Source organism: Apteryx rowi, unplaced genomic scaffold, assembly GCF_003343035.1.
Source record: "Apteryx rowi isolate R43461 unplaced genomic scaffold, aptRow1 scaffold_333, whole genome shotgun sequence".
Lineage (NCBI taxonomy): Eukaryota > Metazoa > Chordata > Aves > Apterygiformes > Apterygidae > Apteryx > Apteryx rowi.
This window is the reverse complement of record NW_020449786.1, coordinates 295795-319521: the sequence shown is the minus strand read 5'-3', so window position 1 is coordinate 319521 and position 23727 is coordinate 295795. Positions and strand designations below refer to the sequence as shown.

General features: G+C 38.1%; 1 protein-coding gene across 1 annotated transcript in view; it reads left to right on the top strand.

Annotated features, from left to right (window-relative positions):
* CACNB2 (calcium voltage-gated channel auxiliary subunit beta 2) overlaps positions 1-23727 on the top strand; it is a 256177-nt gene that overhangs the window by 184288 nt on the left and 48162 nt on the right. Inside the window, exon 4 of the mRNA XM_026071941.1 lies at positions 22872-22994. Coding sequence (XP_025927726.1) covers positions 22872-22994 — 123 coding nt within the window. The remainder of the gene's footprint in view (positions 1-22871; positions 22995-23727) is intronic.

Here is a 23727-nt window from a genome sequence, read left to right as displayed (position 1 = left end):
CATTACCCTTTGGTTGGCCAGTTTGATATGGTGAACAAAAAGGGGAAAGATCTTACGCTGTTTGCTCCTTCCCTCTTTCTTCTGGGAATAATGCATCCGTTTTCTTGGCTTGATCAGCAGTAATCTCCTGACCTCATGAGGCATTTTCCCAGGAATTGGAGTCTCCTCCCTCTTTTCCCTTCCATCCCTCATCCCACGGCACAGTGCTTCTCTCGGCAGGCTGACTAAATATCCCCCTCTGAGAAGAAGGATATTTCTTCCAAGACCTTTTCCTAGGGATKGTAGGATTTTCTCTTTCCAGAGAGGAAACAAGATTGATGATGGAGGATCTGCTGGGTGCTTGTGTCTGCTTATCCTTTTAAAGGCTCTAAGCTTTTCCTAAGCCTCTCAGGGGTTACTAGGTCAACCACAACTTCTGCTTTCTGAGGAATTCATTGGTTAGTTGCAATACTAATGGTTCAAATCTGGTATAATGTATTAAGCCAGTGAAATACAGCATGCTCTTCACTGCTTGTTTGTAGCATTGGACAGAAAAACACTATCACAGGTTACTTAAAAGAACACAGCTTTTTCACAGAATGTCTCGACATTATTCTTTGTCATGTTTAATAATCTGATTTGTATTTAGGATAATAGACCTTAGACCATTTTTAATACTGAATTTCTCTTTGTTGAGGCTGTCATGTTACTGCATGATCATCAAAACAAAGTTCTCCAGCACTAGAATTGACTAAGTCTTTTTCTATGACTTTGTGTCTTCTGATTGATTGCAATCTGCAGTTAACATTTTTGCCTTAGTTGTACTATCTACAGGGATTTTCACCTTTTCCTGCTCACCTATCATCACAAAACTTAAAATAACTTATTTTTTTATAAAAGGGTTGTCACCCTCTCTATGAGATTTGGTTGAAAGATAGAAAACTTGTTGGGTGAAGAAGTGCATACTGTATGGGATGGCTAGACAAACAAAATGCCAGGATACAGCCACACACAGCCTTTGAGCATAATGCCACAAGTCTTATTTCTGTGGGACCCGGTGTAAAAGTCTCAGAAACACCTATCCTTTGGTCTGCATGTTTCCCATATTTCAAGTGGTTATGGATGTCAGAAGCAGAAAAATACAGTCCTGATAAAAACACCAGTATACAAAAAAATTGTCTTACTTGGGAATTCAGAAGTGGCTAATTTGATCCTGTGCAGGAAAAGAGAAAAAAAAAGTATAAGTAAAAATATTGGTGCTGGTAAATCAGAAGAGGTTGACACTTTAGAGGATTTATGAGAACATTCAGTTACGTGACTGGAACAGGTTATGCTGAGCTGGACTGTAAAAAAGGGGGAATAATTTAGCTACTTCCAACCAAAACTCTGTTTATACCTTTGTCTTTGAGTTATTATATTAGATAAGAATAAAGAAAAGGTAAGAATAAATAAAAGGTGTCAATTTACGATTGTAACAGATGAGGAAGGTTGCAAGGGGTTTTTCTTTTCATGCCCTCCATCCCAGAAGTACAAAAGTACGAGGCTTTCCTGTGGACCATGGGCTGCTTCTGGAGCTGCTAGCGTAGCCAGTTCTGCCATTCAGAGTTGCTCTTGCCAAAATCTGTTGAAGTTCAGGCATGCTTGTGATTTGTACTAGATAGAGTTTTATGTGGCTTGACGCTTTTATGCCAAGCCGACTGTAGTGCTGGAGGATGGGGGGCATGACAAAAATGTCTTACTGAGGCCAGGCTGCTGTCAGATGTCTCCAGTGGTGCACCAGCTACTGTGATAGCTACGTTTCATTTTGATGATGAATTTGTTGAGATTTTGGTTGCTCACAAGAATTTTTTGTTCCTCTCTCTGTGGCACATGGTCTAGCAATACGTGTATCTTAAAGAAAGGGTCTACCAAGCTACATGGAACAAGCAGGTGGTAAAAATATTTGCACTTGGCCTATGCTTATGACCTTACTTTAACAGTAGGCATGACAGTTGAAGGGAAAAAGGCAAGTGTAAGTTAATTTTAAAATGTTTTGAACAGTAAACTTTGTTCTCACTGTACTGGCTGCCGTGCTTTTGCCAGCTGATGGGAGTGCTGTTACAGTTATGTCAGAGGTGAAGCTAAAATCTACCACTACTTCTGCTAGTTGTCTCCATGAGCAGTGCAGTGATGCAAGGCGGTGCTAGCTCATGTGCAAGAGCCACTTCCAATACTAGAGTGAGCATGGTAAGATCTGGAAAAAAGGCAAGTGACAGGCAGTGTCCTATAAATAGCTCTCCTAACACACTGTTCCATAGCTTAAGCTGTCTTTCTTTTTCTCCTCTCTCTCTCTTTTTTTTTTTTTTTTTTTTTTTTGCACATTGTGACAGTTTTCTCAGTCTTCAGGATGTTTATAAACGTCATATTTCTGGTGGGTGTGAGCAGCTTTGGACTGGCAAAGCGCTCACACTTCCCTGCCTGGGCATCTAGTTGCAGGTTGAAAATGGGAGCAGTTTCTCCTTTGGGAAGATGTTTCTGTTGAGGCCAAGGCATGGTTACCTGACCACCTACTATGTTAGCTTCCCTGAAGCAGGTAATCCTGGGAGGGGAAAAAAAAAATCACTTCTGCATACCAGGCTGTTCACATTGTTTTCCCTGCCTATTTCTTGGAAATCTCAGTATTTAAATTATGCTGCTCTCTGTGTCATTCTCTGACCCTAGAATAGGGACTAGCTCGGAAGTAGCAAACACCTGACACTTCTCTCTGTGCYGTAGTTTTTGTGGGTTGAATCTGCAGGGACTGAATACTAATGTTAGCTTTTTGGTAATGTCCTTTGGTTCAGCAATCCAGAGTGTTCAACTACTTTCCTGGCTCCTGAGCACCTCCATTTCCCAGTTGTACTTCTCCCTCTCTTTCCATCTTTTTTGAACTTTTGGGAAGGTACACCTGCCGCCTTTTCTTTCGACTTCATCTGTTTTTTGGCAGCCACATTACTGTGGGGATCAAGGAGGGTTTTTTTTGTGGTCTACTCCTCCACATTTTTTGTGTCTCCAAATGTTGCTATCTGACCTGACTGGTATAGTGTGACATTTGCTCTTTACTGGTCCCTCCCTGCATGTCCCTGGAGGTGGTTGTCTGCCCAGTATTAATCCAAATCCCCTTCTTTGAGAGGGTGGGAATCTCAGCCCGCAATTGCCACCAAGGCACGTCCATCAGCCTGGGTGGCAGCCTCCCACAGAGGGGCAGAGCGCTGACCTTTATCTGCAGCTTCAATGCCACAGGTTAACCTTCTACTTTTCCAAGAGTGAAAGATGCCTAAGTGCTTCTACATTTTCTTCCCTTCTTTTCTGTGCTGTTTTCCCAGGTGTTCCCATAAACTGCAGCTAGTTCTCAATCAGGTTGCCTCCTTCCAGTTTTGTTTGCCTGAAACCTACTGAGTAGTACTCTGGGGTTATTCAAACATARGTAGCAATACTTCTAGGTGTAAACTATACTGTCCTCTGTAGACATGTTTAGATAAATCTAGAGTGTTTTGTTTCACTGTTGAGGCAAGCACATCGCTACTTCTCTCTGCTCAGCTTTATACAGCAAACATACCCTTTCAAATATTTAAGAAACATATCGGTAGTATTCCCCCTTCATATCTGGGAAGGAGCTTAGTGCCATTGAGGCATCCAAAACCCCTGTGTGGATGATCTTTTCCAAGTCTTCTCTCTGAGCTAGTTATGTCTGCTGTAGTTCCAGCTAGAGGTTAGGTCTCTGTCAGCAATTTCAGCTGGGCACTGTCTTGTGATCTCGGTTGTCTAGAAGTGATGAGCAGTATCTTGGGCCTTTGGCCTGAGTGCTGTCTCGCTCCTCCCTGGAAGATGATGTGCAATATTGCCTAGCTGATTTACCTGGGTTGTAGCTCCTTCCAGCTCTCCTAGATTTCTTTTACGGAGTTGTATCCTCAGCCCAGGCACAGTGTGACCTGAACAGTGATTGCAGCAAATAGGCCTCGATCAGCTTTCTGTGGGAGCAGTCTGCTGTTACACAAGGGTTTGCCTCTGCTTTCTGGTGACGTGGTTCCTGGTTGGGAACCTGCCCCTCTCACCACAGTGGTAGGAACAAAACAACAAATTTTCTGCTTCACCCATTTCACAGAGTACCTGACATCTGCTCAAACTCTATAAAACTACTTAAAACTAGAATAAGAATCTTTCTGAAATACAGACTACTCGAGGAGGAGGTAATGAAGGTGTTGATAAACTCATATCTCCACCTCTGCCCTGAGTGGTCTTCTCTTTAAGGTTTGTTTTCTGCCCAGCAACTTAGTAACTTTGTGGATGGTAATAAACCCCACCTTGTCTCTTTTTGGACCCAAGAGAAAATTTTTTCCTTGTGCCACTTGGTTCTTGTCTTTTTGTAATGTTCCTCTTAGCAGTCTCTGCCAGTTCCCTGCTTGCATATAGCCAGTCTGAGCTGCATATGGCTTATATGAATTTTTATGTATAGCACCTAGAAACCATGTTAATAAACACATGAGAAGTTCATGGGTTACTGGAAAAGAATACTGAGCTGATCCAGTATATATATATTTATATATGGTCTATCTGTTTGCTTTGGAGACAAAAAATAGAAAAAAAATCACGAGAAATATCTCTGTTCCAAGGGAACTGTACCATGAGATATGCAAAAGAGAGGAGATTAGCTGTGCTGGTGACTCCATGAAGTCCAGCACGTGTTTGACTGAACAAGTGGAAGGAGCTAAACAGAGATAAAGTTTGAGTGTTTTGTGAATGTTAAGTTCTACACAGTCCATTGCCTTGTTGTTCAAATCATTGGKTTTTTTGTTTGTTGGATTTTAGCAGCTTCCAATTATTATTAGACTTCTATGATAATTACTATAATTTTTTTTTCAAATTGCAACAAAAACTGGAGATAAAGTCAACTAAAATTAAATGGGCTTTATTGAAGGTCTCATTTTTGTGTTCAAACCTATGTAAATATGAAAGTGCTCACAGAGTAACATAAAATTAAGACTTAAAGGGAACTCAAGAGGCACTCAAGAAAGTCATTCCTCTACGTCAGCTCAGGATGACTTGTACCTAAACAATTCCTGATAAATATTTATGTAACTGATTCTTAAACCTCTGATGATTAGAAAATAATCAATGTTTCTTTGTTCACTCTGCTGTTTTCTGCACCTCTGATCATCAGCACTGTTCCCTTCCAGACCATTTCTATTTTTTCTACACCCTCTCAAAATGATGTGCCCAACTGTACAGCAGTCTGGTCGAGGGCACAAGCCAGTCTCAGATCATATGGAAGGATTATTTTGTGTGTCTTGCAGGCTATGTTCTTATCTATTCATCCTCTATGTTACTGTTTTGCATACATGCAAGATAGTTACTTGTACCGGTGATCTAGCAGAGTCAGGACAGCTGTCAAGTGAGTTGTTCTACCTCTCACACTTAGGGAGCTGGTGACTGCTAAGTCTGGTAATTTGCAGGTGTCCTGATTAACTTGACTCCTATTCTTCATTTGGATCATTTCTCCAGTTTAGAAAGGCAGTTTTGAATTGCAGTCCTTTCTTCCACGGCTCTTTTAGTTTCTCCCAGCTTGATATCATTTGCAAGTTTAATAAGTATGTTCTGTATCCCATCATCCAAGTAGTTAATGAAAATACCAAATAGTAATGGACAAAGGACGCAAAGCTGCGGAAAATTAAATGATTCATCTTTCATATTTGGTAGCAACCTACTATTAACTTCTCCAATCCATTGTGCAGTCCCCTTATAGTTCTTTCAATTTAAGCAATACTTTCTGAGCTTGCTTAGGAAACTATTACAGGAATGAATTTCAGAGCATCAGTCCAGCAGAGAGATGTTTTTCCACTGTCTACATTCTGCTATAGAAAGAAGTTAGGATTATGTGACATTTTGTTATAGATTCTTTCCTTGTTATCTTCTAGGTTTCTCCACTAAGCTTTACTATTTTTCCAGGAACTGAAGTTAGCCTGACTGGTCTTCCATTTGTCAGGTAGTCCTTTTTCCCCACTTACTATGGCTTAAAGGTTGCTAGTGCAAGGTATGCTGTAACTTGAGTTTTATGAAGCCTCTATCTCACCTATGTGTTTCTTTCTCTAGCCTTAATTTTATTCCTGCATCGTCAGTTTTTTTTTTTTTTTTTTTTTTTTGTGTTAGATATCCACTGATAGTGAACTTTTTTTAAGAAGAGACAAATGGACCAAAAATATATTGTATTTCTGCTTTGCCGGGAGCACAGGAACATATAGTTTTAGGTTTTTTTCTTTGGGTGAGAGACTAATCTTTTTATTGATGTTCTTTTTATGACCAATATATATTACAAGCCATAAGAAAAAAAGTTTTCAATATTCCTAACTGTCTGTATATAATTTTGTTCTGATTTTTGTTCCTATCTGTTGGTTCTATTATATTCATATTAGTTTCCTCCTTAGTATACCCCGCTGAGTGTCAGGTTATGTACTTTCTGTCTTTTTTCATATGGGTTAGTTTGTGCATGTGCCCTTAATATTATTTTACTGAGGACCTGTCACTTTCCTGAACTAATTTTTTCCTTGAGAACTGCTTCCCGTGGGATCTTACTTATACTTGGGAATATACTGAAAGTATATTAAAAGCTGCTTTCCTGGAGACCTTTGAATTCATTTTCCTGTTACCACTCTTTCCCCACTCTTGGTGAGTTGTTCATTTTAAGCGCATTGTTACCTGTTTCTTCCCACTTTCACGTTCTTACACAGTTTCTACCAACTGGTCAGAATCAAACTTGGAAGAACCCCCTTCATGTTGTTTTCTCTACTTGTGATTACCAATGCATTCAAAGGTGTTACTCTGTATCCTGCTTTATTCCATCCTCAGTAAATGTCTAAAGTTTAAATATTCTATTAAGGCAAAGCCCTGTGCTTTATATGATGTTAATTCTTCAAATAAAATCCTTATCACCTCCTTTTTCAGGCTTTTCTGCTTATGTCTTTTCCATTGGAGTTCCTTGGCTTTTTTCCATTTTATCCTTAAATCAGAAACTTTCAGTGGGCTGTATCACAATGCCTTCTGTACCTTAGAGAAGGTTATAGGCTATAGAGAAGGTTAACTTTATTTGTTATGCTAGGCAACACCACCTTTCTTTTTCTTTCCATAAAATGCTGTTTCCTTCATGTAAATTCTAAATATGGAAATGATCACACAAAGTCTTAGTTTTGCGAATTGCGACATAATTTTTGTTATGGACTGGACTTTCAATCCCTTTTATTTCCCGTATTGTTGACATAGCAATGTGACAACAGAAAACTTGTGTAACTGTTTAATCATAGGTAAAAATATCAGTTGTTCTTCAGTCACAAATGAATGAAGAATTAGATACACGATCTATATTGTTTCATGTGAAACCAATATTTATAAACTCATCACAATATCATGCACTATATTAATTGTTATTTTACAATGAATATTTTAAAATTTAAGTTAGTGTTGTATTGAAATTACATAAAAGTTACAAAGCTGTGTAAAGTTAACATTGTATTTCTACTAGGGCATTTTTAGGTAGTTTATATTCCCATTGGGCAGATAAACCCTTACCTTAGATGAAAACCAGTAAAACTGCTTTTGTCTTTCAGTATATGAGCAACAAAGATGAACAAAGTCATTAAAAAGTACTGAAAGTCTTGCATTTGATAATAATCAACAACTTTAAGTAATTACTCAAGTGAGTAAAAAGACCATTTCTTTGGGAAGAAATACAACGATAAAACAGAATAAAATATATCATTTAAGAAGTGTTTATTGATTTTTTTGCTACATTCTTCATATCTTATAAACTGTTTTTATTTACAAAAGTAGAATGTTTTAACAACATTGCACATGAATATTCTACTTTCAGTTTGACTCCAGTCTATTAAATATGTTTAAATAAATTTAAATGAATTTAAATTTTATTGATAGCAATACTGTATTTACACATTTATTTAACAAATTTAAAAACAAATTTCTACCATCTTTTTTCCTGCACTCACCATATCGTTTTAGCCACATCAGTTGTGTTATAATGGCCATTGAAAACCTCCCATCTGACTATTAGCAATTCAGAAAGGATTGCGCATCTCCTTGGGGTACAGTACTTTATATAGTTATGATACTAGAAGAAATTTATAGAATTTTAAAATTCTTCTTTTTAAAGCTTTCAAGTATGCTTAATTCTAGTTCTGTATTAACAAACCTTATTTGCTGTCCACTACTTCTTTGTATTGCATGTAAATGGCATTGTCGTGCAAGGGGCGTTGAGACAAGTTTACATGCACACATTTGTATTAATGGGTCTGTAGCTGATGGCATATACATCAGCGCTAATGGTTAAAGTTACTTTTGGGGAAAAATAAAAAAAAAATGAAGGAGAGGAAAGAAAAGGGAAGGGAAGACTTCCCAGTGGCCAGCTGGGATGAGAAGTGGTGGGGTCCCCAGGGGAGCATCCTCCTCTGGGTGTTCTCCCCAGTGCAGCAGGTGGTGTTGACACCAGTAATGAAGAAACTAAGTTTTGTGCTTCCCTAAAATAAACTTAACCCTACAAACTAAAAGATAGGAAAAGTTGGGGTGGAGGGGAGAAGTGGCAATTGTCAGGCCATGGGCAGTTGCTTCGTGTGAGACCCTGTCACAACAGCAGTGCCAGGGCTTGCAGGTGCAGCGCCATGAAAATGAGAGCACAAGACCTGCAAGGGAGAAATACTGGTGCTGATGCTCTGGAAAACATTGGTACAACAGCTTAGGTGAAAATTTACCAAGCTACAAGTGAAAGGCGGCCTCAGTATTAGAAACGGAAGGCCTTAGCACTACGAAGGTGAACGTCCTTAAAGCACTGTATAGCATCATGCTGAGCGTGTACATAACAGCTGCTTGTGAATAAGGTGCTAGTACCTATAATACCTAGTGTCTATGGRTAAAGTAATTGTGCAGTAGGTGAGTACTTGTATCATACAAGGATATCATCTTACTCAGGTTGATTCCCTGTTAAGTCTAAATGTGGACTGCTCCACTTGCTTTGGTTCAGCCTATGGAACTACATCCCAGTGTACCCACAGAAAACTCAGTCCACTGAGTGACCCTGCTGGCACAAAGAAATTACAATAAATTAAAAATTTTTAGAAACCCCAACTGGGATTGTTACTACTGCTTTGCATTTTGATACTCTCTTTTTCTTCAAAGAGCAAATTGGTGTAATTCTATATCACTGTATTTCATGTTCTTGTAACAAATCTTGCTGCATACAACCTGGAATTAAACCTTAGCAGTTCTATGGCTATAATAAGAATAAGGTTTATTGCCAGCTAGTGTTTCATCTGCTGGTTAGATGACTAGCTGTGCACCAGCTGTATAATATATTCTGTAAAGATAGCATCATTACAAAATTTCACTCTTGGATCTCATACACCCACCAGGAAACCTGTTTTATCTTGTGCTTAGACCAAGGAATCCAAATGAGTTATCTTAAGGAAAAKTAAATAGGAATATTAGGAAATATTAAAAAGAAACCATTTCATTTCTRGAATGTTACTGTGAGAGAGAGAGAGGTGTATTTGGACAGCAAGCGGAAGTGAATGCTCGTGAAACTTTAGGCTCTGATTACAGGCTGCACTTGGCACAGCTCAGAGGAGGAATGGCCAAAAACCTGGCTTTTAGCCACTCTTATGTTGGCTTCTCCCCTGCGTGATTCTGGCTGGCTTCTAGCTTATSTCAGAGAAGCCTTAATGCTGCTCTAACTTAATTCTCCAGGGGACTTTCTGGCAGAAAGGGATCACCAGGACATATGGAAAAGGCCATGACAGTTCCTTTAACAGGGGCAGGAGAACTGCAGTGAAACAGGTGCTCTGCTGGTGTGAAACCTCCAAGGGATTCTTCCAGTGAAGGAAATGGCTAGGGGCAAACACATGCCTGTCTTCCAAAGGAGCATGGGCAAAGTGATGGCCAGGCTGAGCACCCAAGAAGTGCATTTCACCTGAAACAGAGGAGCATTGTARTAGGTCAAGGTGGTCGAGCCATAGACTCGTAGAACCTCTTTGTCTTTTGTTAGCTTAGTTTTAGCAAAATGACAATTTGGCCTATTATTTTATCATTAATTAAAACAAATATTTCAGATAAAACTGTGTTTCTGATTAGCTTTGCTTTAAATAGCTGTTGTTCCCAAGCCTCACTATTTCTGTGCTTTTAGCAAATACTTGAGAAAAGCACAGCCAGAGTGTGCCTCAGCTGTATATAGAGCTATTCCTSTTACAGAATAGTAAACCATTTGCAGTCTGCAGTAAACTATTTGCAGCTGAAATTGCAGATAATTCTTGGTAGTGAATATAATAGAAAGATTTCAGTCTTCCTGCTGATATATGAAAATGTCAACATGACACTAAAAATGTATTACTTAAGGAATCTTCTTTTTTTAACCTAGAAAATAACACGTGCACACAAAAACAATGTATTAAAAATACTAAGTCTGCAGTGTGCTCAAAAGCTAGGAAATGATAGAAATACAGTGGTCTTCATTAGCTTAACTTTCCTTCCTGTGTGAGTATATAATGCTAAAGTCTTTACTTACATGATCACAAACTTTCTCCACTTTTGCCATGTCTTACTGAGCGCACCAGATAGTCTGATTTTGTTTAACAATTGGCTCTTCATTATTTTCTTTCTCTCTGCTTGTCCTCTTCCTGTTGTGGCCCGCTCTTTTATTTATTGCATATTAAGAAAAGAGGAGTGTTCACTTTTTCTCTTTTTTTATTGATTTCTTTTTTTTTTAATCTTACACAGAAGCTCCCTGAATGTTGTGCAAGCATTGATTTATCTTTATAGTATCCCAGCTGGGCAACTAAGTCACAGATTGAGATCAAAAGTTTCCATTAATGTTGAGTGTCAAATTTAAGAAATCTTTTATTCAGAATATTGAGTATTGCATAGAATTTGATATGACTGGACAACTAGGGATTGGTGCTTTAGTTCCCTACTTGTGGAAGAGATAGGCAAACAGTGATTTATGCCATCTTCAGAGAGATAAATCACACCTTAGAGGTGATCACCCCTTTGCCTGTTTTTCTTTTCTTTTGAACTAAGAAAGCCTAGTTAGGTAGCTTAGTGTAGAAGCCTAACTCTTAGATGGCCAAGGTTAATCCATCCAAAGAATACAGGATACTATAGAAAGCTCCTTGTGTGTTATACCTTTCTGATTTATCCCAAGGGGAGATGCATCCTGGTGCAAAAGAAATATAGTAGTGGGACAGGGGGAGAATATATGACTGTGAGGTTAGTGGTTGTACTGTACAGTGAGGACCAAGCTACAGATGTACAAGGACCTCTGTTTTGACCTTTGCAAAGTCTGGAATAGTTGGCTTTCAACTTTACTAACTGTTCTTTTAGTACAGCTTTAAATGCATGCACTATGTTACATAACTTCTGTAATCTGTATCTAGACTACCACTGAGGTTTGGTGATGAGACTCAGGTTGAATTTATATATGAAAACTATCTTACATAGTGCAGGACCTACAGAAACAACAGGTAGTCAGTCAAAGAGTAGGATAACATAAGCTGTGGCCATAAAATGTAATGTCATTTGAAAGGGGTAGGCACATTGAATAAGATGCAGAGTTTACCGTATTCTGAAATAACTTCTTCATTTTTGTTCAGCTTATTACTTAAGAGCTAATTTAACATCTCACTTTTTAAACTCTAAAATATCATCATTGAAACATATATTCTTAGAACTTATACAAATAGGGCAGTCTAGCTACAAAATGTATGTTTCTAACCAAGGAAGAAACACAAGCTTAACATACTATAAAAACATAACAATTTTTAACCACAGTTTTTAACATCTGACTCTAGTGGTCATGTAGCCTTTCTAATCTAATTACCAAAAATGAAATGCAAAATTATTTAAATATTAGAACCAGCAGTAAACTTTGCAGGCATAATACTGAATTAAAAAGCATTCTCATGGCCATGCGTTTTTTCAGAAGGTTATGATAATTGTATCTTCTGTTTCAACCTACCATAGTCTTACTGATTTATTTAGTGTTTGCTTTAGTCTGCTGTGTCATGGATTTATGCTTTTCCTGCATAATTTTCTCTTTGTAAATGGTCTGAAAATGTTACTGCAGATCTTTTCTCTATGTGAACCTCAATTTAGCCATAAAGTTAAGAACTACTAAAATGCTGTCTCATAAGCTTGAAGTGTTTCATAAGCATAAAATGTCCTCACTTGTGACATTGAAAAAAACTTAAAACTTAAAATCCCAGCACATTATTTTTATTGCGGATGACAGCTTTCATCTGCTGGGTTTTGCTGCCAGAATAAGCATATTTTCAGTAAGCACAAACAGACTTTAAAGGAGTCCTCTCTTCTTCAGCTGTGCTGTTTCCAGTAGTTCCCATTACCTCCCCAAGTGGAGTGCAGAGAAGATCCCCGTTTTTGGCATACTCGCATGCAAACAGCCCACTGCCACCGGTGAGTTGTGACTGATGCCATTATGCTCTAATAAAAAAGCCCCTGCTCATATGAGAGAGCTCTGTGTGCGTCACCAAAGCTATTTCAGTCTTTGCTGCCTCCCGAGCTGCATGTAAGCCGACATCGGTGACTCTCTGTTCAAATATGATTTCGTAAAAGGAAGTAGGAAGCATGACTTTCAAGCTGTGTGTGAAGATGAGCTAAAATAGTAACAAAAGTCTCTCTAGAGAATATGAGAGGACAAAAAAAATCTCTTAAGCATACACATTGTTAAGAAAAGATAGATCTGGCAGGCTGTGTTTTGTACCAGCTTAATGTGTTAAATTTTCCTTCTTTTCTTTAACACTAAGGGCTGGCATTACTGTAGCAAAGATACCAGGTAGCTGAAAAGATTGAGAAAACTTCCTGGGCTGATTTCACCACTGGGTCTCGGTCATTAGGGAAATCCCACCTGTGCTTGGAAAGCTCTCCTTCCAYGCTGTTTCCTTGCAGCCTGCTTGGGGAGTCCAGCTGGGAGGTTAATTGTGGAGGTGGTTCATCTGCTGGGAGCATCTCTTTGCTGGGATTTCTAACAGGTGGGTGCACTTTAGTGCCGGACACTGGTGAACGGGCAGCTGCGGAGAGCAGTGGGTTTGGTTGCTGCTGGCCGAGAATTTGGTGAGCCAGCCCTTTGGAGGGGGGCAGGACAGGCATCGCTAGTGGCTGGGCATATTTCTATTTCTGTATTTTGGAAATATATGGTAAAGCACGCTCAGATCCTGAGAAATTTTGAAGTTTGGCTCCAGAGCTGATATTCTGGCTGATCACTTGTCTCTCAGGTAGACCTAGGGAGATTCCTGATATCAGGCGCCTTAGTAATTTGAAACGGTTTGAATCTCATTATGCAGTTGTTGTACTCAGCTTATTAACTAAAATTTTAATGTGTTCTTTTCTCCTAGTGTATTTTCTTTTTCACATCCTTCAGTTTGTCGAAAGTGCTTTGTACAGCACCTAGCACAGTGAGAAGCTGATCCGAGACATGAGCCTCAGACGTTACCTCATTAGAAAACAGATGATTATGGGGGCAGTACTGTCTGCTGTAGTAAAATACCACAGCTGCCGTCTTAACCTGAAATAACAGAATCTTTTTGTTGCCCCCCCCCCCCCCCCCGCAACCCTGCAGTGGTTAGAATCATACTCTTTTAGACCACTGAGAATTTTAATCTGAAATCAGTAATTTCCACTTGTAATACCATTTCACTTTCCTTGCACTGCAGTATAAAATCCAGTACTTGTGTACTGGATGTCATTTATTCATAAATATATGGTTACCGTGTGGTCTTTATTTACCATGAGGATGGTTAAACACTGGTACAGGCTGCCCAGAGAGGCTGTAGCGCCTCTGTCCTTGGAGGTGTTCAAGACTTGACTGGACATGACCCTGAGCAACCTGATCCACCTAGACCTGCTTTGAGCAGGGGTAGGACTAGGTGACTCTGGTCATTCCTTCCAACCTAAATTATTCTGTGAGTCTGTCTTGCTGCCAGACTCATTTGATACATGTACACGCAGATAAAATGAAGGCCTAGTCCTTGCTAGGAAGCCATATGATTGATTGCTGCTTCTAGTGGCAGCACTAGGTTTACTCTAATTTTCTCTTGGGCCATCCCCAAATTATCATTGCTTCCTTAGCAGTGAGATTGCTGAGCAGATGCTATCTTTAGAGGTTGAACAATTACTTATCTGTATCTGTAGCAGCAATAATCAGCATTTACGCTGTAGATTTCCTGTGAATTGTTTGTATACTCAGATGATTCTGATTTTTGTTTCTTGTGTGACAAAGTTACGAATTAGTGTATCAAAATAAGAAAGTAAAAATTACAAACCTCTTCTATTTGTTATTTTTGTTTTTTTCCCAGCTACAAAACAATAGGTAATAGTTAAGATAAATTATGGACAATATGGTCAACAGAATATGATGTACAATTTTATTTGCAAAATGTTTATTCTTGTTGTATAAGTACTGGATTCCTTTTGCAGTATATATTGTGCAGTAAATGCTTGAACTGAATGAATTTCAGTAACATCAATTTGATAAAAATTGCTCATTGTTTGACAAAAAGTGCTGCTTGAACAAGTAGAAAAAATAATTTTTATTCTTATAATGAAGAAATAAGTATGTTTTATTATTTCTATATGTAATCTAAAAATAAGAGTTCTATAAACTCCCTTAACATAATATGGTATCAGTTATGGTCCCTGGTTACCTCATCCAGTGACAATGATATTTAATCATTCCTGAGATAAACTTAACAGTCAAATAAGTACCAAATTTATCTAAGACTACAGAATTGGTTGTCACTATATTTGTACTGCTGATACTAGTTCTCCTTTTCCACATTCTTTATTAGCAAACCTGAAATTTCTGTTCTTTACTTCAGCTGCTTTTATCATAGTATATATTTCATAACATTGTAAACTTCTTTACAATAATCAAAAAAATTGCTCGCGAAAATCTGGTAATTTGGGGAAACATTTAGGTTTTGAACTTCTTTTGCTTAATATATTTGACTTTCAGTCATCAACAGGGTAAAACAAAGTGGCGTATTTGAAGACTGCTGTTACCAGGCGATCACATTGTTACTGGTTTTTGTCCTATGTGGGGTATTAACATTGCTTGTGGCACAAACAGTATGTATGGACTGCTCTCTGCATACGGTGCTATATGTAGGTCATTATTTGACATATTTACTCCCTACCAAGAGTACTAATGAAAAGTTCAAGAATAGTATCATCTTACCTTATCTGAAAAATATTGTCTGTTATATTGTCTGTTACATTTTAAGCTTTGATGAGTACAGACCTGGTAGTGTTTCTAGAGAGACCCATTACGCATTATATTCATTACCTAAGAGAAAAATAGTTCCTTGCTTTCAGGATATAGTTACAGGCATCTGTGAAAAGGGGATATGATGAATGATGTGTAGCATTAGGTATAAATAGCGAGGGAGGAGACTTGCTTTGAGACAAATTCTCTGAACTTGAACACAAATGCCAACTTCAACAAGCACTTCATCAAAATGATAGCTGAAATCATTTTCTGAGTCAGTTCTTGACTTAGCATTATCTTCATAATACATGCATTCTGATTAGGAGTCTAGTTTCACTTAAACTAATGCAAATACCGTGTAACTCTGCTGTCAGAATGATTTAATAAAGTGAGAAATGAGAATGGATCAGAGGCCCTAGATCCTCATCACTTAGAGAAAGTAAAGGCAACTTTACTCCTGCTTGCATTTCTTCAACCCTAAGGCCGGTGTTTCACATAGGACAGGCTCAGGGGTAAGTGAAAGTTGTTTGGAGAATGCTCTGATCTGTTTTTCTACGTGCTGGTGGTGGATGGGGAATAGACATAGCTTGATTATTCCCCTTTATCAAGCATCATTCCCAAAATTAGTGGTCATGAGGGAGGTGACCTGTTCTGTGAGCAAATTCTGTGTCAGAAAATTTGCCTGCTTGTATAGGATCCTCAGGGACTGCATCCACTAGGTTTATGGCACGGCATAAGAAATTTGAAATGAGCTGTAGAAAAAAGTGGCTCCTGGTATGTTTTAAGTATACTACTAGAAAACAGGTTCTATTATTTTGCCCTGCTTTGGGTGAAATGTTTCTCAAGTACAAGTTCAGCCAAGTAGGTGCAAACTAATTTGTTTAAACAACTAATTGCCTGAGATAGCTATTGTGCAAATGCTGGTTCATGTATTGAATACAAGGTATTCATAAAACAGGAGTGAGAGAATATAAGTAGCAGACCATCATACCATAAATAGTATTGACTTAGTAATGAGGGTGTGCATGAAGATGTATAAAGTGAATATAACCTGTGAACCAAAAAGAAGAAATAAGATGCAGAGGGGAAAAAAATTTTTTTTGAAGTAAGGTCTCGCCAGTCCCACTTTAATTTATTTCCATTACCAAAAGTCTGGAGCCAAAGTTTGTTTTGAGTGAGTGAATATAGTTTCATTGGTTTATATTCTGAGGTTTCATTGGTTTATATTCTGAGGTTTCATTGGTTTATATTCTGAGTTTAAATCAGAATTTGTCCTTGGTTCATGCAGAATCCCAAACTGGAGTGTGTTACCTCCTGCCGTAGTGGTATAGATTACGTTCATGGTCTAGTTACTTTTCTCCTTGTGGGGAAATACTGTTGAGTAATGTATTTTTGCCAGAAAAGAACTGAAATAAGGTGGAAATGTTCATTTTGAAGATTTTTCAAGCTCCATTGTTTCTCTTAGGAGAGCTAAAATTTAAAACTGTTTAACATCTGGGAGCATCTGTCATTATACTTCAGACTGTGGATTAACTGAGTGCTAAACTGCCATCACATTTTCATGGGGATTTAGAGAATGAGCAGAAAGTGCTTAACTGTTTTGAGCCAGTCTAATTTTAGAACTGTAGCATATGTAAGCAAATGCCAGATGTATTTAAAAATACACATATGTTCAAATAAAAAGAGAAATTGTTTGGCATAAGGTCCTGTTTTTTCTTTGAACTCCCTAGAAAGGTAAGGAATTGCATAATAACTAGATGTTTTACTTCAGGATTGTAGTTCAAGAAAAGAAAAAGTACTCAATTTTATAGTTCTAGGGAACTTTTAAAATGATTTATCTATGCGAAAAGGCTAGTGTTTAACTTTTAGAGTTTTGAATATTCAGTTAAATTAGTTACATGGTTAATTCCATGGCAATTGGGTCTCCCTTTCTGCCACTAAAATATRGGACATACTGTTTCTGTGTATAATCTGTAGCTAAAGATTCTGCTTTTTTTTTTTTTTTAATCTGCTCAGCATTTCATAGTAATTGTTTTGATAGCAGTAAATGAAAGAGGATTTTTACCTGCTACTTATTTTTCTCATTAAGTTAGTTTTAGAGTTTCCATTTTCTCTTTTTCTTCAGTAGTCAGATATTGCCCTCTAATAGGAAATTTTAGACTACTTCTGAGAAGTATGTCAAGGACATTATCTTGCTGAAGATGTCTGTTTGTTGTGATGCAGGGAATGGTGTTAGTCAGCCTAGAGTCCTTCATCCACTGCTGCTATTAGGAGTAGGTCAAAATACTCTGAACTTTTTTTACATTTACTAGAGGATAAAAGTATTTGAGAATGGATAAGCAAGTATGTTATCCCGCCTATCAGTGTCTGGCAAAGAGTGTTCCTTTACATATTTAAAATGAGAGTTTACTGTGCTTTACAAAAAAAAAAATTCCTAATAACAGTAAATGATATACTCCATGTTGCACTATTTAATGCTCAAGTATTATTTGGGAGTTTTGACAATTTAATGCATACTGATACCTCTGTTTTGTGTGGTGAAATGAATAATAGCATATAAGGCGTCAACTCTGTTAGTCTGTAATTTTTAAATTCAGGAAAGTTGCATTTTTGTATGAATACTAAAAAGACAGTACTTTATGCTAGCTTTTATTTTTCAAGGAAGACATTTGATGTCACTGAAGTCAGTGCCTGTGTGACTTTTTTTTCTTTGTTGCATCCCAGTTCTGTAGTAGTTAGCTATTTTTTATATATGGTAACTGAGTGCTAATTAAAACAGAGAGAATAGTTGAGGAGCTGTATCAGATGCTAGGTTGGGTTGCTAGGGGTTTTGCTGCCCTTCTAACATTTTCTCCGCTTAATGATAAGGTGAATGATGAGGCTTATTAAGGGACGTGCGTGCCTAGCTTTTACACACCTTTCCCTCATCCTAGAGGCCAGAAATTTGTATTAGGTGCCTGAACTGCCATTTGCATTGCATTGAAGGAGTTCAGACTATTAGAAAGGTGTCCACCACAAGGAGAGAAGCCAGCTGTTGCTTTTGGTTGCTTTGTTCTTWTATTATTGTGGCCTCTAACACAGGATGGCAGCTAATAAGAACTGGCAGTAAACTCATCTAAACCTCTTGTCATTCATATTTGTCTACATACTCTTCCTGTCAGCTGATGAATTTGGATCAGAATTGCTTTTCAGGTGTGTGTTTCTGTAGTTTTTAATATAATTCCTGGTTTAGACTTTATTGTGTTGCACAGAGCAAATGTAATCCAGTTGTCTATCACTCCTTATATCTTTGAGTAAGATCTCCAGCATTTTGCAACAGCAGCAGGATTTTCCATATTGAAAGAAAAAATATATTTTTTTTTAATTGCTGGGAATTTATGCTGTTATTATTTTTCATGTAGTACTYGTACTTGTTAGTATTTTTTTTTTTTAGAATAGGTGACTGGGGCAGGGGKGGGTGGGTGGGGGGAGCAGCAATCAAGTATTTGATTTGTAATATTCTAGTTGGGGCTAAATACTAGGAAAGATCTTGAACTCTTGGGATGAATTATTTTTAAAATTGGGAGACAGAAAAAACAGGCAGTGGATCACAACCACAGCATTCATGACATTGTTAGTAAGAGGGCACCAAGAAAGAAAGAAATGACTGATACATGCATAACTAAATTCACAGGTAAAGAGAACCAGATAAAGTAGGAAATAATTTGAGAAAATACAGAAGCAGTAGTTGTTACAGTAAGAAGTGCTGGGTGAAATATCTGAACAATAAGCTTACAACACACAAATGCCAAAAGTYGGAGTTTTTAATTATTTCCATGTGCTTTTTTGAACATGTGTTTCCAAATGGGCTAATGCCGTTTGATTTGTCTCCTTAACAGGAATCCGTAAAATATTAGATAAGGCCGATTAAGTTCTAAAACATGGAAGAAAGAGAAAGAGAACCATTTCCCCATTTTCAGCTCTATCTGGCTCTGTGGTTTGCTACTTGTAACGCATAGCAAATGTGGGGACTTAGGAAATTTGTTCTTAACTTGTTTCTGATGTAGAAGTTTTGATTTATTATGCCTGTAAATTGCCTCAGGCTAGTAAAAGTGTTGCTCCTGTGTATAGGAAGAAAGAAATCCACATACTATCCCAAAGTGAACAGTTTGACTTCAGGGAGTGCCACAGAATATGTAAAGATGGGCTAAGTATGCTCTTGTTAATTAATGTGCTGTCTTTGGAAAAGTGTGTCCCCAAAAAGATGCATCAGACTTTCTGGAAAAACAAGTATCAGTAAGTTGTGCTGTGCAGATCTGGTTTTAAACTCCAGATGTTTTCAGTATATAACTAGGGGTCTGTGGTAATATAAACCTGTGGAAATAGCGCATGTAAGGATTATATTAAACATTTCAAATTTTTAACTCAGGTGACTGAAATATTCTGTTTTTTAAAATCTCAAAGCTAGTCATCTATGACTTTTAAACACTAAGATGGAGAGGAGGGGTACATATAATGGAATAATTATAGCCAGATTTTGCAATCCTTAAATATRTTCAGTTATATTTAATTTTTAAACTCTGCTGCATTCCTTCAGGTTAAATAAGTGCCTGTTAAAATGGTACCATTTTCAATCTTTAAGGTTCTTCCTACCCAACCTTTCTTAAGATTTTTCCATTAGTTCCAGAAGTAGGAACAGAGGGAATAGAGTAAAGGTCTTTTCCGTGCTCTATTGTACACAAATTTTGCTTTTTTTATGATATAATGATTGTCTGATGATCTCTTTGTACAAATACATATTTAAATACCACATAAATATGATCCCTGTTCTTCGGTCCCCTTCCAAAATTTACTCCATTGAAACATCCTGCACCATTTCTGGACACAGAGATTCTCTTGACCCTACTGTTATGAAAAATGTAATAGTTTCACCTTTTAAATTAAAAATCTTTCCTAGAATGTGCACTTAGATATAAATTGTTTGACTATAGTAGTTCATTTGAAGACAGGTCCTATTTAAGCAGTTTTAAAATCTGCCTTATTGGAACCCTGTGACCTTTGCCGCATGTTATAACTAAATTAAGCAACAGGGAACCTTCTCTCCTTTTATTTCCAACCTTCCTTTCCAGGCCAGGTAGCATGATATTGTCTTTAGAATTATTCATATAGTTCCCTCATTATTATTATCATATATTTTAACTGCAGATTTTTGCCTCTATCACCATGCACGTTGTCAGAATAAACCTGAATGGAGTATTCAGGGATTTTTGGTGATCAGGAAAACATTGCCTGATTTTTGGTTTCAGGTATCTGAGTTTGCTGTTACAAAGCTGGGATACATTTTCATGTGCTCCCCTTGGAGAAGCAATTCTTCATGTAGAAAGTGAGATTTCTTTTTACCTGCTGTCTCAGCAGAATATCACACCTTTCAGCCAAGCCATACAATGAAGATAGATACCAGCTATGTTTCCTTGTTGCTTATGTTTTGATGGATGGCCCTGAAATTAATACTGAAACAAAAATTATTGTCCTGTAGAGGCATTAGTATGTTTTGAGGTGAAAAGGTATGACATGCCCTCGTCAGTTAGACCTGCCCCTGTTAGACTTAGTTCACCTCTTTAAAGACCTTTTGCCAGCCATAATATGGAGGGATGGTTGACCAGCTCTGAAGAGCAGAGCGGAGGATTTCTGGGTGGGCAAAAAGGTTAGCAGGGGAAGGAAGCCTTGGGGGGTCTCAGGGGTACTGTGCTTGGTATCTTCTGCCAGAAGAGCAAGCTGAAAACATTGTTTGGTATGGAATAGAGGTTGTCCTGATGTATTCTGGTTGCATCACCGAGGAGAAACGGCAGTGCTCTAGATGTAGGCTGGGCTGAGCTGGACAGTGGCTTTTACTGCCTACTTGATCCGTACGTGTGCAGAAAGGTTTTCAGCATTGGTGGTGCTTGGAAGGAAAAGCTCTGCAGGAGGCTGGCAGGGTGGCCCCGGGGCCGCGGCACCGGCTGGGGAGGGCCAGCGCTGTGTTCCCTTGGCTCCTCCTGCTGTTGCTGCTTGAAAATAAAATTTTATTTAAGCCCTCTAATTGAGAGAAAATACCAGTATAGGTTTTAACATGAAGTGTGTGCACCAGCGAGTCTACCCGTGGTTGGTATTTGGTAACGGCCCGACCGTCTGGCAGGGCACATTAGCCGTGCGCTCAGAAGGCGCCCGCAGGAAGGCGTTGTGCTGAGCTGGCGCTGGCGGGCACCGGCATCCCTCTGCCAATGTTACAATTTCCCTGTAGATTAGGTGGGAGCTGGCGTGTGGCTGCTCAGTAGCACGAGGTAGCTCTGGGTGAGCGCAGAAGCGGAACGGCAAGCAGGGAGGGACTTTCAGCTCAGCTGGAGAGGATATGCTCAATTTTTAAGTGCATCAGAGTTAGATAAATGCTTAGTGCCAAGGCTTATATGTCGTTTTGGACTTAGATGCTCAAAGGAAGTGCCTTGTTCTTACAATTCTTTCTTCTGCTGTTGATGTGAATGGGACTACACTGCTTAGGCCATAAAGCCAAATTACCACAGATTTGGCCATGGCCATCCATGTTCAAATTTCATGACTTTTAAATTGTATACTTGAATTCCCATTAATATATATTTTTATTGTATTTCTTTATTAGCAGACTGTAATAGGCCTTTGCAATTTAAACTTCTAGTGTTACTAGCTTGAAGTCTGATTTTATTCTGGAAAGTAGTTGACAGTTATTCAACTGATTCCCTTGTTTTCATACTGTGCCTCGAAGTCAATGGGAGGCCTAGCAATTGATTTGAAAGCAGAATAATACACTTCATGCAGATTCAAGTGTACTTAAAAATAGTGCAGTGCAAGTTTGATGCACCACCACCTAAGTATGGAACTGTGATTAGAAAGCTCTAGTAAGTCATCGCCAAATGAGTCTACTGTGCAATGACATTGTAGCCAAGCACGGTATCTGGATTGCTGACTGGTTTATGATTGCTAATTACTGATCTGGCTTATCCCAAATGAGTTCAGAGTGCTAGTAGCTGGAAAAAAATCTTGTTGTCTATAAAATGAGTGAGTTGATATTAAGTTACCGAGGTAAATAAACAGAATGCTTCCTGATGTTTTTCATGGACAGTTTATAGCATAGAAATACATTTTGTGAAGGAACTTGTCAATTTAACAATGTGAAAAATGTTGGTGTCCTTCAGTTCCTGGTGTGGTTCTAGAATATTGATTTTTTCACAACATATATTGATACAGAATACATTTAACATGGACTTCTTTTTTTTCCACAGTAATTAGTGATTTTAGGTGCTTCAGTTTCTGTACGCCCTTAGTTTCTGGTAACTTTTGAAGACTTTGACCTTCAGAATGAGTATGATGTGTGTTCACAAGCTTTACTGATGATTCAGTTGCTTTGGAACAAAATGTCAGTCGTTTTCCTCCAGTGAATTTACTGTCATGTTGTCAACAAATATTTTGAGAATAACAGACCATGTGTTTTCAGGGTTCTTTGTTATTTTTATGATTTTAAAAAGATAACTTACAGAAATCATCCCTTGTGTATGTATACATGTGTGCATGTTTGTGAGAGAAATTTTTATGCTGTTAATCTTCTGCTTTGCAGACAAAACCTGTCGCATTTGCAGTTCGGACAAATGTTGGCTACAGTGCAGCTCACGATGATGATGTTCCAGTCCCAGGCATGGCCATCTCATTTGAAGCTAAAGATTTTCTTCATGTTAAAGAAGTAAGTAAAACTAAAGGAGCAAGTGAAACTCTCTTTAACGGTCAGCACTCTTTTTACTCTTTGAGTACTAGTGCTACCACTTTTTAACATTAAGATAACACTTCTCATTGTCAAAGCACTGTACAAATGTTCTATAAATAAGATAACTGTATGTAAGAAATTGTATGTACCTTGAAATACTATTCTCATTGCAAGCATAAATTCTTTACAGTCAAATTATCACTTACTTGGAGGCTTTAAAAATCTATACCTGCGTATTCAATAATATAATATCTGTGGGCTTCACCATTCTAATACTCTGAGGGTTTCACTGTGTTCAGCAGCCAATGGTTCATTCTGCTCTATTCATGGACTTTGTCTCAAAAAAAGCCCAACATCTTCAGGCTTCATTTTTTCCCTGAAGTTATTTCCCTGAAGCACACAATATTTTGTTATTAACAGTTGCATATTGAAAAGTCAATGTGGTGAATTTCAAGATGAACATAGCAACTGTCTGAAAAGGCACTTTGCAGTGTTTGCTGCATTGGTTTTCTTTTCCTGTAGTTTCACTTGGAAAAATTTCAAGTTTTAGAGTTTCAAATACCTAAACCCTCACTCTTTTGCTCTTCCTTAGAAGACAGTCCAAAGCAAATAATGTGGTAACTTTCCCATGCAAGCCTTCCTGAGCAGCCTGCTGCTCCCTTATGAATGATTCCCTTGTTTTAGGAGTTTTCCTAGCTTCTCATCGTATTCC